Source organism: Tachypleus tridentatus, chromosome 9 (genome assembly GCF_004210375.1).
Source record: "Tachypleus tridentatus isolate NWPU-2018 chromosome 9, ASM421037v1, whole genome shotgun sequence".
NCBI classification, from domain to species: domain Eukaryota; kingdom Metazoa; phylum Arthropoda; class Merostomata; order Xiphosura; family Limulidae; genus Tachypleus; species Tachypleus tridentatus.
Genome location: NC_134833.1, coordinates 98,789,390 through 98,809,270, shown reverse-complemented (window position 1 = coordinate 98,809,270; position 19,881 = coordinate 98,789,390). Strand labels below are relative to the sequence as shown.

At 32.1% G+C, this 19,881-nt stretch overlaps 1 protein-coding gene across 6 annotated transcripts in view; it reads right to left on the bottom strand.

The window, feature by feature from the left end:
* The window catches only part of LOC143225852 (uncharacterized), a 77,274-nt gene that overhangs the window by 32,040 nt on the left and 25,353 nt on the right, over positions 1–19,881 (bottom strand). For all 6 annotated transcript variants that reach the window (XR_013014107.1, XM_076455979.1, XM_076455983.1 and 3 more), the window contains 3 exons: positions 12,918–13,005; positions 9,028–9,158; positions 8,407–8,491 (listed from right to left, as the gene is read on the bottom strand). Coding sequence is in view for 5 of the 6 variants with exons in the window: in XM_076455979.1 (XP_076312094.1) it covers positions 8,407–8,491; positions 9,028–9,158; positions 12,918–13,005 (304 nt within the window). In the remaining variant the exon portion in view is untranslated. The remainder of the gene's footprint in view (positions 1–8,406; positions 8,492–9,027; positions 9,159–12,917; positions 13,006–19,881) is intronic.

The following is a 19,881-nucleotide window of genomic DNA, read 5'->3' as shown; positions in this document are numbered from 1 at the left end:
TTGGAGAACAGCCAATCTGCTTTTGATCATTTAAATGATATACCATCATGATGTATGATGGAAATTCATTCCAATCATTTAAGTCAGAGTTAACAAACTTGGTAAATGTTTGCTTGACAGTCTGTACCACACTTTCAGTCAAGCTCAAGACTGAGGATGATATAGTGAAGTGCACATTTCAACCACATCTAAAATTCAGTATACAGTACTGTGCAAAAGTGTTAGAACAAGAATATATTTTACCATTCTTTCCATTTTATGGGGCTAATTCCTCCATCCCAATACAGAATTTAAATTTCAACATTACTGTAATGTTTCACTGATCCATGTTGACAATTTAATGAGCTGGTGAGAATACTTATCGTTCTTTAAAATTCCCACACACTTATACCAAGGGCTTGTCATTAAAGTTCAGTTTGAATAAACACACTGTTAAAACTGAGAATCTGAAACAACTGTTATGATACCTCATGCAGTGTTTTAACTATATAGAAATAAACTAGCATAAGGTACTGATATATACTAGAAGAAATCAATTTAGTAGCACTCTACAAATAAACTTCGATAAAAATAGTGTTTAACACTATATATTTTGTTGTCATGCAACAAACAGCCCAAAAACATACAGAACTGTCAGTAGAGCAGAGAGTTTGTATACAAATTTACATGATGCTGCTGGACTCTCTGACATTTGCTGCAGACTTGAAATGTTCTCAAAACACTGTCAAGTACACCCTAGATTGTGAGACCAACACAGGTAAATTTGAAAATAGCTAGCTTGGCTCATTAAACAAGATACACACACACAGAGGTAAGTATTAATACTCAAGTGGACACCCTTCAGAGTCCACTTGTTATGGGTGCAAAATTTCAGTTTTTAGGTTCTTTCCTGTTGGAGATATAGTGGTTACATAAAAAGATGTGCAAACACATAGATAAGCAATAACACCCAGGTGCACACCCTCAGAGTCCACTTAATATGGGTAGAAAATTTCAGGTCATTAGATTATTTGCTCTTTATGCCATAGCAGTTATATATCCTTTTCTACAAGGTTTTTTCCTTTCTTATTTCACAAAAAAGATGTGCACAGGCATGCATGTGGATAAGTAATAATACCCAGATGCACACTTGCAGGGTCCATTTAGTATTTGTGCAAAACTTCAGGTTTTTAAGTTCTTTCCTCTTAGATATATGGCAGTTTCACAGACAGATATGCCCTTTTATTGTGGATTATATTTCATGTGTTAAGAATAAAATATGTCTACTATACGGTTAAGAATGTGAAGAAATGCTGGTGAGAAAAGGCTTTACATCAGTCTGGTTCAAAAAGTAGGGATAAAACACCAAAAGAAAGATATCCAAATAAAAAAGAAATAATGTATCTAACATAATGTTTTAATCAAAAGAACATTTTGTTACATTTGGTGTGACTGGAGTATTGTGGTTCACATTTTATTGGTAAGCATACAGCAGTAAGTTGTATGGGCCTGCTGTTTAAAGGCATGGGAAACCTATGAAAGGTGTGCCATGTGGCAGGCAGGATTCCATTATGGATGAAGATACCATGGAAAATATTTTGAGGTTTTAGAAACATACTGAGCAGCTGCCTGGACAATACAGTCAAGTCAGTGCTGCCACATAGTCATCTATTGATGGCTTACAGATGACAGAAGGTTAAATTCTGAGAGAGCAATGAAAGAGGGCCACTTGGTCTGCTTCAACTTCCATCAAGGCACGCACATCGGATGGCATTGACCATGGCCAGTCTCTCTCAAAATGATATGAAAATGATCATTGATCTGTGGGTCAATCTTCCAAGAAAAGTAAGAGAAAAATGAAGAGGAGCAGATAGAGATCTATAGCAGTAAAAGAACAACTATGTGCATAAACATAAGTATAAGAACCAGTATTGAAGAGAGAAAGGTTGTGATCCAAGAGCATATGCTCTATGGAATGAACCCTCCAATCAATATCAACACTATCCCAGAGAGGATTATGTCCATTAAAATCCCCCAGAATTAAAAAAAAAGATATTGTAATTGTTTAATGAAGGCATTGAGGTCTGGCTGATCATAGGTCTCTTCATGAGACAGATGGAGAGAACAATTAGTGATGGTACACCCAAGGAAACATGGACGGCTACAGCCTTAAAGGGTGTATCGAGTGGGCACATGCTGAATGACCAGCAGTATCACCCCTTCATACACTCATTCATCACACAATCTGTCATATCTGTACAAAGAAAGCTGTCAAAAGGTGACTGCATTGGCAGGTTTTAGAAATGTTTCCTGCAAGAAGAGACACACAGGATGATAAGAATCAATCAAATCCTTAATGTCGTCTATATTTGAATAACAACTCCAACAGTTCTACTGTATAAAAGTGGCTATTTTTATTTACATGGAGGAGAATGGAACAAGGAGTCCTTCTTTCTTCAACCATGTTTTTTTTAATTTGTCTTTATTGGACTGAGGTCTATTGACCTCCATGGGTCTTCCCCTGGGTTCAGTAGCAGTTCAGTCTGTGGACTAAGATTTCAGCAACTGAGGGCATGAACAAAGTTGTTTTGCATCTTAAGGATTAAGAAGAAGATGGACCTGAGGAAATGCCTAAACCCAAAGCCAGAAGAAGTGGACCCGGGGAGCTATAGAAAGGAGTGGCAGAAACAGAAATGGGAGTAGACGTAGACTAATAAAATTTTTTAATGATCTCCTTCAGATGTTTTGTAAATGACTCTGCTAGAGGCACAGAGAGAGCTGTCTGCACTCTCACTGTGGCAGTGAAATGGAGTGCATCAGCATATGTCTGAGATGGAGTGGGGAACAATAACTTCTGGGCCTCTGGGTAGGAGATATTGTTCACAGTCTTCAAGCATTGCATATCTTTCTCCTCCACCCACTTTGGGCAAGAACTAGAGTAAGAGGGGGTGTGGACCACTACAACTAACACAATGAAGTTACAGTTTGCACTCGTAAAGTTGTGGTCTCTCCTACCACGATGAGCACATGTTAAAGAACCATGACATGATGGTTTCAAGTGACTGAACAGCTGACACTGGAAACATATGAGAAGACTGGAAATGTATGGCTGTACCTTACAATTCAGATAATCTGCCTTGACTGTGGCAGGTAGACAGCAATGTAAATGTCAAAATCAGAACACTGGTAGGCATTATAATTCTGTCTTTACGAGTGGAGACTTGGTGCATCATAGAAATGCCTTAGCTGGAAAAACTGATCTGGGAATGTTCTTCATGTTCCTGTCAACAACAACTCTTCTTGAGGAATTCAGGGTAGCATGGGGAGTAACCTCAATTGGTATATTCCCAATGTTCTTTGAACTCAGTGTGAGTTTGATGTGTTGTGGTGAAGATATTTCCATCAAGATTCCATACTGACTTGGAGGAGCCAGCAAGCTCTTCTAATTCATTTTAAATGAAGAAGGAAAACATCTGCCCTAAAGATTTCTCAAGACAATGAATGCAGAATGAGAAATTGATGGTGACTGCATAACAGTCATCCATATGTGGTTGTTCTCCGATAATCTGTTTTATCATTTTTATTTTTTTGTTCAGGAATGGGGTTATCCCTAATAAAATAGAACATATCAATGCCAACTGTCCTCAACCACTATGAAGTCCTACAAGGGGACACACTGCAATGCCAAACAAGAACACTGCAGCAATATCAGGGTTTTATGAGCACTATACCCAAACACCAGCATCAGACACAATGTCCATAGCATCTGGTGAGAATGTCCAACACTGGTACTTGGTTGACCCTAGTCCAAGTGAACCAGCTGAATGACCCTAGGAATGGCCACTCCAAAAACACCTGTCTATAGGAATTCAATGCCAAAATGGTGTGTTAAAGTTGGACTCCTCAACCACCAGGATCCTCTCCTCCCCTTCACAAGTTGCAACACATGGCAAACATATGGGTGGATTTTCAGATCCCAGATGAGGTAAACTCAAATTACAGAACCTTCTCTGGAAGGTCCCCTTACCACATACAGGAATCTACCTGGAAAGGAATTTCAGAAAAGATTCAAATTACAGTGGAACCCCTCAGATTCGGTCACCCCTTGAAAGCAGTCATTCAATCACAGTTCCTTTTTTGTTTACATATTCCCTAATTATGTGCAGTGGAACCACTCTAATCAGGCCAGTTTGTCTCAGTCCTGAAGGTGGCCGCTTAAAGGGGTTCCACTGTATAACCGTTGAGGAATTTGGCCTTTTCATTGTTAAATTCTTTGTAAAAATAAGCATTTAAACTGCTCAGCCATGTACTTTTCTCACTAATTCAAGCCAAATTATAAGCCATTTTGATACCATGTCCCAGCAGTATAGATTTGTTTACTTTGACATACTTTTGCCATGCCAAGTTCTATTTATAGTCTCAACAACCATAAAGCTTTAGTCATTAACATTAAAGATCAATCAACTGGACAACAGTGGGAGATAAATCAAATTTAGCTTGCCACAACCTTTTGGTTTTTAAAAGGGTTATATTCATAACTTAATTAAATTACTTTATTATCACTGTATGTCGATAAACTCAGCACGTAAACATAGTTTCAATTCAAATCTTTATATTATCCAAGTTTTAATTTCTTAATTTCAAAAAAAAAAATTTAAATGTCTTAATCTACACCTCTCAGAGCCACATGACTTGGTAGTGCTTTACCTTCTCATAGGTTTTCCCTTTATCCCCAAGGGCTTCAGATTTTCAATCAGAAACACATGCTATAAAACTGACAAGCCAGAATATAAAATTTCTTGATATACTATGATATTACTGTACAACACCCCACATTGACATGTCCATCTCACATCATCTGTCTTTCAAGAAATTCCAATAATTCTCTCTAACATCACTATTGGACATGTTTATAATTAAAATAAAGAGCAAATTCTACACTACTTAACATGGATGATTATTTTGTTTTGGCAGAAAGAAACTAGTAATTCACATTGTAAATAATAATGTTGGGTCCTTAGATATTGTATATACACTGCTGGCCAAAATCTTAAGGTCAATGAACATAAAGAAAAAATATGCATTTTGCATTGTTAGACTCAACCACTTATTTGAGTAGAGCTTCAAAAGATGAAAATGAGACAAGGGAAAATAAAAATAAAAAACTTTTTTTGCATTTAATAGGGAAAATGTGAACACTATGAAATTAGCTTAAATACTAGCTGGTCAAAAGTTTAAGACCATACTGAAACAAAGCATTAATTGGTAAACACGTAACAAAACTTAGTCATTTGCATTCAAGTATTAGCATCAAGTATTTAGCAGAAAGAAGCTAGTAATTCACATTGTAAATAATAATGTTGGGTCCTTAAATATTGTATATACATTGCTGGCCAAAATCTTAAGGTCAATGAACATAAAGAAAAAATATGCATTTTGCATTGTTAGACTCAACCACTTATTTGAGTAGAGCTTCAAAAGATGAAAATGAGACAAGGGAAAATAAAAATAAAAAACTTTTTTTGCATTTAATAGGAAAAATGTGAACACTATGAAATTAGCTAAAATACTAGCTGGTCAAAAGTTTAAGACCATACTGAAACAAAGCATTAATTGGTAAACACGTAACGAAATTTAGTCATTTGTGTTCAAGTATTAGCAGAGGCAACATCTCCCACTGACATCTCGTGTTACATTGGGTAAAAACACGGCAAAGGCTAAAAAGTTGACAGAATTTGAATGTGGCAGAATTGTCAAACTGCAAAAGCAAGGTCTCTCTCAACGTGCCATTGCTGGTGAGATTGGGCGTAGTAAAACTGCTGTTGCAAATTTCATTAAAACCCTAAGGGATACGGAATGAGAATTTCAAGTGGTTAACCCAAGAAAATTTTGCCAGTGTTGAGCAGGAGGATTCGACAGGTTGTCTAGCAAGACATCAGTTGATAGTTGAACCAGATTAAGGCCCTTACGGACATAGAATGCAGATCAAGAACAATAAGACAGCATGTACAAGAGAAAGGCTTTAAAAACTGTAAATGTCTTCAAAGGCCATGCCTCCTTCTACACCACGAAACAGCTCAGTTAAACTTGGCTGAGAAGCACCAAATATGGATGCAGAAAAGTGGAAGAAGGTTTTGTTCTTTGATGAGAAAAAATTTAACCTGGATGGTCCACATGGCTTCAAACATTACTGGCACGATAAGGATATCCTACCGGAGACATTTTCTACACGACACAGAGGAGGAGGTTCCACCATGATCTGGGGTGCTTTCTCCTCCCATGAAACAATGGAGCTTCGAGTTATACAGGGGCGTCAAACAGCTGCTGGCCATATTGGCATGTTGGAGAGAGCACCCTTATTGAGTGAATACCCTCGCTTGTGTGGAAATGACTGGGTCTTTCAGTAGGACAACGTTGAAATCCACAATGCCTGCAGGACAAAAGAACTTTTTCATGGCAAATAACGTGATTCTTTTGGACCATCCAGCGTATTTGCCCGAACTAAACCCCATTGAAAATGTTTGGTGGTGGATGGCAAGGAAAGTCTACAGAAATGGACATCAATTCCAAACAATGCATGATCTTTGTAAAGCTATCTTCACCACTTGGAATAACATTCCAGCCAGCCTTCTGTAAACTCTTACATCGACCATGCCAAAGTGGATGTTTGAAGTTATTCGCAATAATGGCTGTGCAACTCACTACTGAAACCTCTTGTTGGGCATTTCCTACCCTGTTTAGGATTTTTTTTTGGTATGGTCTTAAATTTTTGACCAGCTAGTATTCAGGCTAATTTCATAGTGTTCACATTTTCCATATTAAATGCTAAGAAAGTTTATTTTTATTTTCCCTTTTCTTATTTTCATCTTTCAAAGTGCTACTCAAATAAGTGGTCGAGTCTAACAATGCAAAATGCATATATTTTCTTTATGTTCATTGGCCTTAAGATTTTGGCCAGCAGTGTATATAACTGTGCAGTTAATCAAATCATTTGGAACCAACTTAGATAAATTATTATTCCCCCCAAAGTATAAAGTATATTAATAATAATAATGTTGGGTCCTTAAGTATTGTATAACTGTGCAGTCACTCACATGATTTGTAACTAACTATTAGAAATGATTGATAACAACCCACTTTATTTATTAGGCAAACATGTACTTAACCAAAGCAAAAATCTAATATGTTTAGATCCTTCAAAATAGCCTAAATTTAAAATCAAATTATATAAAAATTAAAGCAACATTAATTATTTTGGAAAACAAAGCTTTTGACAGTTATAATTTTATTTTAAGTTTTATAATCATTAAGGAATAAATAAGATTAAAACTAAAAAGGTCCATTCAGAAAATACAGCATTGTGTTTAATATCAAATTTAACTGTGTAACACCAAAATCAAATTTTAAGTATTTTTTACATGTAAGGATATATGGCTGTACTTTTATTAATTTTCTGAAAAACTTTAGGAGAGTTTGAATTCCCTTACACATGTTCCTACTTGTATAATAATAAAAGATACAGTTATTAATGCAAAGAAAAAATAGGAAGTGCCTCGCCTGGACATTTTACCTAGAATTGTGCCCAAATATTTAACAATAACTAATAGTTATTGATTTCTCAAAAGCAAAATGGATGGGTTGAGTCCAGACTCCTTGGGACCACTTTCTTTGGTACTCACCAAATTATATTACATTAAAGATTGCAATTATACATAGGAAACACTTCATTCAATATGTAAGTTACAAAAGAGTTAATGGTGAATGTTGTTTTTCCTCTAGTCAGCAGTACAAAATTAACAATAATGGTTGATAACTTTAGTAGCTTTCAAAAGCAAACACAAGGTGAGCAAGTTTAATGGCAACGGGAAATAAACTTGAGATTTTAAAACAATGAGATCCCCACCCCAAATTATATAGTAGCTTTATGCCTAACACAAACACAATGACAACATTTCTATTAATTGGATAGTTAGAATAATAAAAGACATTAATAACTAGAAGAACTAATTTTAATTAGTTGATTATTTTCTTGAAATGAACCCATTTTATCAATGTTTAGCTCATGCAACACTAATCAAAATGATCTCTGCTCACAGGTAATTGATTTAATTACCCAGCTCTAATTTAATTTTACTTTTCTAGAAGCTACCCCATTTCTTCATGCTAAATCACACACACAAACATTTTTGCATGCATTGGAAAACTAAAACAGTGAGAGGCAAAGGTAATTTTTTCACTCATTAACATAATCCCATATTGAATCTTATTCCTACAATATCTTAGTCTGTATTCACCAGTCCAAATACCAAAAACATATGGCCCAGTGTAATAAAAAGTTAATTATAAACAGAGTAATTACTAGATCACTTAACTTCTTTTAAAATTATAACCTTATTAACAGAGTGTATATGACCATATACTTCTCACCTTAAACTGTTCTACAGTGGTTCCATAATCTCCAATTTTGACTTTCAAGTCTGATGTGACTAAACAGTTACGAGCAGCTAAGTCTCTACAAAAGGAGAAAATTTATTATATCACTTATAACTGTGCATTTATCCTGAAAACTCTACACAGATTAGTTAAGTGTCTTTTTGTAGACATTACACTAAACATTAAGACTTGCATTAATCATTCATTTCATCTTATGCAATATTATTTCAATGATTAATTTCATAAAAAAAGTAAGGATTTACAAGTTCAGAATTATTTAAAATTATCAATACAGATTAGAAAATGTTTCAGCAGGTAAATTTGTTTCAGGTTAAAGCTATCACAGTTGTGAATGAAGAAGTGTAAAAATGCAAACTTTTATTAGATGTTGTATCAATTAGTCAAATAAATGTTTTTTTGTTAGAAACAATTTTCCTATCCAATTTAAACATAAAGTCAATTTATTTCTTAATGTACAGCTTCTACAATAGACATTACTGACAAACAGTGATGTGAGATTTGGTTTAATCTAATTCAACAATTTATGCTAAGCCAACTTACTAACCTCAGCACAAAGGCTTATTCATTTCATAAATTAAAAGCTCAATTACTTACAAGTGAACAAATCCTTGTTCATGAATATGTTGCAAACCAGAAGCTATATCAACAGCCATACTAAGTAGAGAAACATTTTCATCTAACCCCTTGCAACTGGAGCATTTATCAATTAGAAATGTCTTCAAGTTCTATAAAAATAAAAATAAAATGTATATTTGAGCAAATTTACAAAAAAAGATTAAGTTGTTTTTCTAGTAATACATTTAAATGTGGTCTGTCTTTTTCTTCTTTCTTTTTTTTTTAATTATCATGATTAACTAGAACACCAAATACACATAAATGTGCAGTTTGGACAAAAATTATAATAATTAAATTATAGGAATATGTATAATTAATGAATACTTTGTTAGCTTTAAACCCATAACTTACAGCAATCTAGAAATTCCTTTTTAAATTCCTTTTCCAGAAAAACTGCCACACATTACGAATACATGTTAAGACATGTAAGCAAATAAGTACATTTGGAGTATGATATTATCATCCTAAGTTACCCAAGTATTTATCTTCATAATATACTGTCCAAACAAGCATACTATTTTATTTTATGATTAGTAATGGTTATCTGACTTAACCAAACTCAAACATCAAACATTTTGCTATTCTTAAGTGACAATTCTCTTTCTCAAATCAATTAATTTAACTTATGAGGCAGAAATATTAATCTAATAGTAAACAGTATAATCACAAAAATTACAAATAACATGTCTAGTGGATGCTTCAGAAGCCTTCTCATTCTACTTTTAATAGTTTTAAAATAAATAGAGAACTTGCAATGGAATTATTTATAAAAAAATTATAGTTACAAAAAATAAAAAATAAGGAAAAAAGTCAAAAATAAAATAAAAGTTTAATTCAACTAGAGTCCAGTTATTCTTTAAGGAAGAGAGGTTCTGCTTGACCAGAAAATTCTTTGATAAACAGTTTGAAGTTTAAGTAATCTATAGCAAGAACTTTTAAGTCTGGTAATGAAATAACATGCCAACACTTTGACTGTGTATATATTGCAGAAATAGGAATAAGATAACCTTTAGTCAGTGCTAAAGGAAATTTATTCTCTCACTCTCTCTCACAAACATACACATACATAGACACACAAGTGACATCTGGTTTTGACAATGAAGGAAACCTTGCAATCTTTCACATATATGAGGAAATAATATACAAACCAAGTGAGTTCAATATGGTATCCTACAAATGTAAAAATATCTTTATTTCATATACAAATTAAAAAAACAATTAATTTAATTTTAGTTTGGGTAGTGTTTATCACCAATTTAGTGATTTGATTTAAAAATTAAGTTTTTCTTTTGCCTACATTTTTGGTTCAACAACATTAAGCACTTGAAGACAGTAATATATTTGAAATTACTAATAGGATTAATTTCTTGATTTAAAAAATTATAAGTAATTGTTTTAAAACATGTATGAGTTATTCATTTTGTTTTAAAATATTCTCTTACACTTCAATAAATAAACATGTGACCAAGTTGTGTTTATACTCACTGTGAATGCAAACATTTTTTATTGTAATATGTAAAGGTATTAAAAAACACCAGAGTTTGAAAAAAGCAGGGTTACACCCCTTATTTATAACTTTCAGAAATAGTTTTCACAGTTAATAAATGGAAAAAGGCTAAACAACAACACAATAAATGAAAGGCACAACTGTCTTTCTTTCCAAGACTTGTAATAATTGTTTAATAAACTGTTCCATATCTGCATGAAAAATTAATAGAAAAATTACCCCATATCCTGACAAAATTTAACTGGCTGAGAATTACAGACATAACCAATAATACATGTCAGTTTTTATTAACAATCTGTTTTAAAGTAGATTTGAATTATCAGTTATAACAAGTATTTTATTATTCCAAGAATAGTATGCTTATGAATATAAATTCATGGACTTTTCCAAACGTTTTTACGATCACAAGCTGTATTTTAAGAACTTAAGATTTTGTTTCTTTTAGAAATTTGTGCCATCTCAAATTTTAAGTAATAAACCAGATATAGAAAGTTGCCATTCAAGAGCACCCAGTGCCAACTTCTGAGACACTCATTCAATCAAATGACATGATTTGATCATCACTCTTAAAGCATATCTACAGCAGGATGTTATCATTTTCAAGGTAATTTCTAAAATTTCAGCAGTAAAATGTACATCTTTACAGGTTTCATAGTCTTGATATTTTTAAAAAGCAATTTCAAGTGTTTTCAATATTTACATGTTACCATAAGAAAGAAAAGAAAGAAAAGAAGCCATTCACATGTTCAATTGAAGAAGTTTCAAAGATAATTTTTCAGTTCAAAAGTGGCACTTGTCTAATACCTAAAATGTGATTAAATATACAAATGGTAAGATATTCATAGAGTACATGGCTTAAGTACACACATTTCTAAGAGGAAAACTGCCTAACCTCTTGCCATGGCTGTTTCTGTGCATGTCACAATGGTTCAGTGATTTATATTCAAAATTTAATTAAACTACTTTCTATTCATGGCATACCAGTAAATGTAGCATAAAAACATGGTTAATAATTCACATTTCAATAGCATATAAGATTTATGTTCTTACTTTTGTAAGGCAATATTAAAAGCAAATATAGAATTTCCCCTAGTGTGATAATTGTGACTTTGATATGTAAGAATCCCCTCTTCTCTAATTTATTTAACATTCTTACAAGAAGCAAGAAATTTAACATAAACTATTTATTACAATATCTTCATCACTCAGGCAATGCATAACCTTTATAGCCTTCAATCTTATGTAATTACAGAGCCATGAAAAAGTCAACAGACCCTTCTGCCAAACTGACCTGTTCTCCTCTCTTTCAGAAACTGCAAACAGTTCTCTTTGATGTTCAATACTACATTACTTATAGTCAACAGAAAGCCAAGTTTTCAACAATCAAATAACATATTATACTGATTGTTTTCTGCAGAGAGAATTGTCAGTTTATTTTTCCATTCAACCTTTATTCTTACAGGAAACATATTTAGAGCTCAGTTGACTTTCTACCAGTTCTTGGTGCATAGTTAGAAAGCTAGAAAATTGTAATAGTTATGGGACATTGTCTATTTTTTTGCACGTAATCATTCTGTGTTCTTTGGTGCATTACTTATAATAAAAATTATTTAGTGTAAAAAAGTAGGATTAAGTGTAATTTAGATTTGTTTCAATTTTCTTTAGGTAGTTACAAGGTCAGTCAAACTGACCAACCTTGTATTAAAATAGGGTATAGAAAGTAACAAATAAACAAATGTAAAGTGTTACTGTTTAAGGGGTTTAATTATTATAAAATTTGAGGCTTCTAAGACAACAAAAAAGTACTCTTAATCTTAATGTAAAAATCACTTATCACTCAGAGTAGTATACAGAAATAGTACATATATTTACATACAAATCATTAATAAAAATCTTATTTTTTTGTGTGCAAAAGGCTTGTAATGTTTACTGAATGTCTTGCAAATGTTGTGAAGGTACACCAAATATATTTAGTATGGAAATTATAATGAGTACAAAAGTAGCTACGAAATTGGTCAATTCAACCGACTTTCTTCTGGGAGAGTTAAAAGTCTTACATAAAAATTAATAATAACATGTATACTGGAGTTGTCAAGATCCCTTATTACAGAAGTGGGTTAAATTTAATTTTCAATCAACAAAGTTGCTGAAATGTAGAGTACAAGATGTACACATATTTCTACATTAAGCACATGGCAAGATTCTCATAGAACAAGAATTCAAAACACTTTCCACCAAAAAACTATTGAAGTCTTTATTATCTACTTATTAATTAATTAACATAAGTTACAACTGCACATCTATATAAATGGTATATCCATTATAAGTTTAAATTGAGAATTTAAGAGAATTCAGAACTTACCACTGAAACAAATTCCATAAGAATTAAAAATGGATCTTCTTCAAGGCACTGTCCAATCACATGAACAATATTTGGATGGTGAAGTTTTCTATCAAAGAATAAAACAAAAATATGAAAAAATAAATATTGCACTTAAAAATAGAAACATTGCACTGTGTGTGTTGCTTAGTGTTAAAAACATTTTTTATGTCAGATTAATATTTTCATATACTATATTGTCTTTAAGCTGTGGTTATAAAACATACCAACTAAATGACATCACCTCAGCTATTATTATATTTTTTTGTCTTTTCTATAGTGTTACTTTCATTAATGGAAATATGTACAGATAAATGAATAATTATAGTTTTAAATGTGAAACTATGGGTACTGATGAAAGTAATAGGAACATTAGAATATGATAGTTACACTTAACATTAAAGCTGAGTGATTAACTTGATTAATAAATTACTACTGTTTTCAGGTATTCTAACTATCCACGCTTATGTGAGAATAATTATCATTTGAATGTAACAGGTTTTAATAAGACTGACAATTAATCAATTACCATATTTCACAAATCTTTGATCTCAACATAATGGCTTGTAATAGTTTCAATAGGTAAACAAAACACCATAACTGCAAAAAGTCTATTATGTGAAAACAAATACAGTTAAGAACTTGTACATTCTTATAAGACATACATTTTATGTTTAATATAAATAAGTTATTGTAATTATGAATGAGGGAAAACAAAAATAGCCAACATTTCACTAGAAGCTTTTTTTTTTGTCATCATGAAATGAGAAAATTATGAGTCATAAATATATCTATTTATTGATAGTTTTATAAACGTTTTGAACAAGTCAAAACAAACATATTTTTATATTACCAAGTTCACTTTGATTGTGCCATAATTTTCACTTCAGTGTTTACTTTTTATTAATGTTACATAAGAATGTATTGATATATGTGACTGATTCTTATAACAAACAATATCAAACTGAAGATGTCATGAAGTTTTCTTGAAGAAATACCATATCCACAAAACAAATGTGACATTAAACACTATCTGCAGTAAAAACCAAATGTATATACAGAAATATCTGCTTTTCATTATTACACTGATCCTTCTGTTTTCAGTTGAAATATGAGAAAAGCAAGCTATTTGAAAACAATGAATATTTCATATTAAGAATGATTACAGCTTTATATAGGCAAAATATTCCATAATTTATAAAGATACAAGTATCATTTATAATGACATTTGGAAATGAGCTCTCCACTTCACACCATTACCTCTTAATCCTCCAACTGAGGATGAATTAGTTTTATCAAGTGTTTATAAATGTGGTTATATCTTGGCAACAATATAACTCTCAACATGCCAGTGCTTCCTCCTCCTATTTATCACTTCCTAAAAAACAATGTTAGGTTAATTTGGCAAAGAAAAAAACCAGTATGATGGTATTGTTAGTAAAAGTAAGCCCTTTAACACTCTCTGAATTGATAGTACCTATGTATAGCTCATGATAAATACATTTGATATACTGACAATAATTACCACCCTCCTGACTGATAACTTATAGAGTGACTAGCCTAATTCCAGTATAAAACATTCTAGGACTTCCAAATAGCCAATAACTGCACTGTTTAAATTTTTGGATCATACAAGTTAGGTTATTAGTGCCATTTTGGGCAAATCATGCAAGCAGTGAATAAAAACAAAAAACAGGTCAAGTTGTCAGATATCAGAAACATTTAAAACCCATATTAAGAAGACTTGGATGGATGGATACATATAGTGGCAAGGAACACAGAAATATGGCTAAAAGAAAGTTGTTGACTAAAATCTCTACTAAAAGAAATTAGGATGGGTTGGCCTAACGTACTTTATAAAGAAAGTTTTTTACTTAAATCTAATGAAATGGGTCTTCTTACAGTCAATGGCCAAAGTCCATGCCATCACATTTGTATACATGTATTCAAAACTTTATTAAACTACTCCTATATAGTATTAAAAGTGTATTTTGAACATCAATAAACCTTTAAAAGATGACTTTCTACATACTAACGATTACAAAAATTTCATACAGACCACAGCATATTTACTACCAATTTCAAATGAAACAATATTTACAATCAAGTCTTCACTAGAAAAAACCTTTTGACAAACTAAAAAACATCTGTGAAAGAAAGATGTTTTAAAGTTTATAAAATATAAAAGCAGATTGAAGAAGCTGACAATGTTTCACCTGCTGCTGATCTCAACCAATCTGACAACAAGCAATTTAACATATATTAATTGGTTATCATAAAATATCTTTAAAAAGATTTACATCATCTGCATTCAGTGAACATCTAAAGGAAAACTCACCTGAAATTCCTGCTGTCTTTAAAAAAACCCAAAAAAAAACCAACAACAATGACACAAAAGTCTTTAAGATATCTTTGTTCACAGAAAAGTATATTATACCATGTCACAAAACAGATGTTCCCCATGAATGAAGTTCAATGCCACAGTTGTAAGTTCATAAAAACTACAAGTACTTTCTTTGACCAACATAAAAAAAACAACACAGTATAACAACATAAACCTCTTGTTAAACTGAAAATAAGACATATTTTGTACATTGTACAGTGAAACAAAATGCAACCACAAATACACAGGAAAAATCCAGACTATTCTAAACAAAGTTTTTATTAATAAAACAAATACTATTGCCCTACACTTTAATCAGCTTGAACATTTTACCTATAGCATAATAATCCATCAATATTGCAACTAGATCTAAATCAAAAGTTAAAGAATTTAAAGAAGCCTAACTAAAAAACAGTATTTTAAACACTACCTCCCCATATGGTATGAGCTTGAACCTGATATTAACAATCTCCATCTTTAAACTCAATCTTTCCAGAAAACCTTAGAAAAGTCAACTTTGAAATAAACTTCCTCTGTTATTGCATTTTTAGCCTTTTAACTCCTATTATTAATTAACATTACTTTTGTGTTCTCATTTACACATACATTATCACATAATTTCATTTCTAAAATTTATCACTTTTATGGTTCCTTTACAATTATGCACTTCTATTTAAAATCTCCAAGCTGTTTTGAAAATTATTTCTCGCATAAACACAAATTCTTGTAAAACATTCCTATTTCAAACCCACTCCTTCTCATCATTTTCATATCATACACAGTGCAATTTCACAAATAAGGTCATATTTTAAATGCATAACATTCCACTTTCAGTAATATGACAACATAACTGATCAACATACTAAGATTAGCATTCACAATTTACTTCTGGTAAAGGAAAGTCCACTTCCTTAAATTTCTCAGGTTTGGGTTTTCTTTCTGACTGGAAACTAATAACTACAGCTTCTTTGCATTCATGGTATACATTTCCAATTTACCTAATTTGAGTCAAGATTTATTTATTGTTATCTTTGTTTTTGAGGTTGTTGACAGTCTGTTATTTGATCAATATTTCATATACTCTGGGAGGAAATAATACAGAGCTAATAAATGTATAAAACAAGAGTTTATTACATAGACTATGCATACACTGATACACTGACTATTAAGAATGTCTTTGACAAAGCTAGTACAGATTAAACTTCTATTATGTCAAAAAAAAAAGGGGGGGGGGTAAAACTTAGTTTACTGCCAGTCAAAAGTTTATATAATTTCTTTAATAATGTGGATATGATGACTTATCCCTGAAATATGAAGCTTGAGCACTATAAAGCATGTTCTGGTACACTGGTCCTACTTCAAATGTTCTCTGTACTATTATTGGTATTTGATTTGCAACTTCTAGATGCATATATTTCACTTATGATAATAAAAATCTTATGGAAATATATTTACAGACAAACAATCTTACTTGTACAAAATGCCACTTTCCTAAAATGAAAATCTGTACAAAGTAAATAGAAAATAATTGATATTTAATAAAGTCTGCACAAACATTACCAAATTCCTTAAGACAAAATATAACATGAATAGCAACTATATTCTGTCAGATTATAGTGAATAGATAATAGTTTTGTCTGAAAGATTAGGTAAATCTGTCGACTATCTTCACATTTCTTTTTCAATGTGTAATTAGCAATTAATGTTGTTGAAAAACCAAGTTGTGTGTCCTTAATGAAGAATTGCAGAGTATTAGGACAGCTATCTATTGCGTCTAATAAGATGTTACCAAGAATGTAACACATTACAACCACCACTGTCATTAAATAAATTCCTTGCTTGTAGCTGATTTTCATCTCTTCTTATTTTACCATGCTTAAGAATTCTGAACACATTATTATTATATATATATAAGCATTGTAGTTTGATATAAATTTTTAACCAACCTCATAAATATTAAAAACGTTTAGCTACAATAAACACAAAATTCTTGATTAGGACTGACTTATATCTGTGTCTAATACTCTATAATGTTACAAATATAGTTTTTTAAACTCTGTCATTTTTCTTCAGCTTTAGATCTTTGACATACCTTTGTCTAGTCAAAGCATGTAACATCGCAAGCAGTGTAGTTATATAAAATGTACATTTAAAAATTCTTAATAAAACATTACGTAAATTTACATACTAAAAGTCACTAGCTTCCATTCAAAAAGCAGTACCTAATCACACTTACACAAACTTGGAAACTCAAAAATAAAAAAGTTTCCACATTCCATTATTACACATATATGTTTGATGGCTGTTACAAGAGATACATGAAAATGCTCAATCAGCTTTGTTCAATTCTTAATTATATGTAGTAATTATCTCCATTTCACAATACACTCTCAACTAATTTAACTATTGTATCATCATCTTTTTGCTTCTAGCACACTTCTGTAAAATATTTATTTCAAGCAAGGTAACAAAAACAATGTTTACTCCAAGTGAATGACCTCCATCAAAACCTTTTGATAACAATGTCTTAAAAAAATTCTAAAACTTTACTGGACATTTTATTTTTCCCATAAAAATAGGTAATGAGGTATATAAAAAATAACAAACACCTCTTCTACTTCTATTAAATTTACAAATTTTTCATAAGAACTTTCAAATACAAAAAGTGAAAGTACCTTTAATGGACCGAAGTTCTTTCTCAACACAAACATTAAAAAAATATCTCTCCATAAAGCATGGGAAATTAACAAACAAAACCTATCAGAAACAAATTAGTACTGTTTAACTGAAACAGAGAAATCTTCTATTGTTTGACACAACAGAGCAATGTATTCAAGATATTCTAAAATCAAACTATCTCAAAAACATGAAATACAATATTCACATACATTTATATTTTCTTATACTAAAAATGTATTTCCAATAATACTTTTTTTTTCACACTTTAGCTTTATCCCAATGAGAGGATCTCTACTCTGCCTGTCTAAGCATTGGTATGACTTCTACCTTGCTTGCTCCAGTCTTTATACACACTATATTGCCCCTAGTGATTTTAATCATATGACTCTATCCATCCACATCAATAAGATATCTATAACCAGTCCACATACAAGTTCCCTATTATTCTTTTTTATTCATTTTTTTGAGACTGGCATGATTACACTACTCAAACACTGGCTGTCTTGGGAGGAAGGGTGGGGTATTGTGAGAAGAGGTATCATCAGAAATATATTTTCAGTATAGGAAAATGTAAACTTCTAAAACATATTTACCTTGTTATTGGAATTATAGGGCTGTGGATGCAAAGCTAAATTGAAGGTGTAATGGCTAGGGCATCGAAACCACAATTACATGTAATTGTATAATAGGAATATGATATGAGGAGAACCCATTCTGAAAGTTACAGGATGTTGTACATAATCCACAGGAAATATGAAGGAAAAAAGCAACATCCGACTGAACAAGTTTTTCCCAAGTCCTGAGGAAACTCCAAACACAAGACTGAACTTCCAATTATGGAGCCAATTCACACTTATTTCAACTTGAAAAAGCAGAGATCAGCTAAATTGGAATTATGAACTGAAATTCTAATTTCTCAACCAGGGATGCAACATAACACCTTCTGCTCTGGAATTACAAGGAGGATGTGGAACAACTGAAGTTCAACCAATGGCTCATAGGCATGATATTCCTCATGCAGGATTACAAAGAGTCAAGAGCCCTCTTCCATGATCATGGAAAGTAAGAGAATGAATAACCAAAAAGGGTCATGTTCACACAACTGAATAGCATAGTGTCATCTGTACTAGAATTATGACGAGGCTCTTGCATAGGCTGGACTGGCTCTCTACCCAACATCTGGGAAAAGTATCCAGGGTTAAAGGTAGGAGAATATCTAGCTTTGTCCTCTTCTTCTTAAGTGGAATAAAGAGTATAAACATCACTCAGGACAAACAGACCTTTGTCCACCATTACAGCAATTGGAAAATGATATTGGTAAGGACTCCACTGATCCATTAGAAGAGAGGAGCAGAAGGGGTAACTTGCACTGGGAAGTACTGAAGAACGATGCTCCCAAGACAGTACAACAAGTGAACCACACTCACTATTTTGAAAAGCAAACAAACATCTATTTGTTCAATTTAGGGATTAACAAAGTCCCTTTCTGTTTTAGTCATGATAGTCCATGAGTGGCAGTCTGATATTGTATATTATATTAAATATGGAACACCCAGACAGCCTTATAAAATACTCCACCTCAATAGAGCTTGTTGCTACCAGGAATTTAATTATTAGTCTACCGGTATATAATGCAGATCTGTCAAAGCACACCTTACAAGGCAACAGTCACCACTGAAGTGAGATCCAAATAAAAATGATGAGAAGGTCCCTGAGAAGGAATGAAGTTACTCATCTCTGTCACAATTGAGTCAAGAGTTTAGAACACATGGAAACAGTCAAAACCCATCAGAGGAGAAGACTACTTAGTCTTGTAAATAGTGTAATATAAAGGTGTTAGGTGTGGTCTACATGCCAGCCTGTACAATTTTCTTCAGTAGTCAA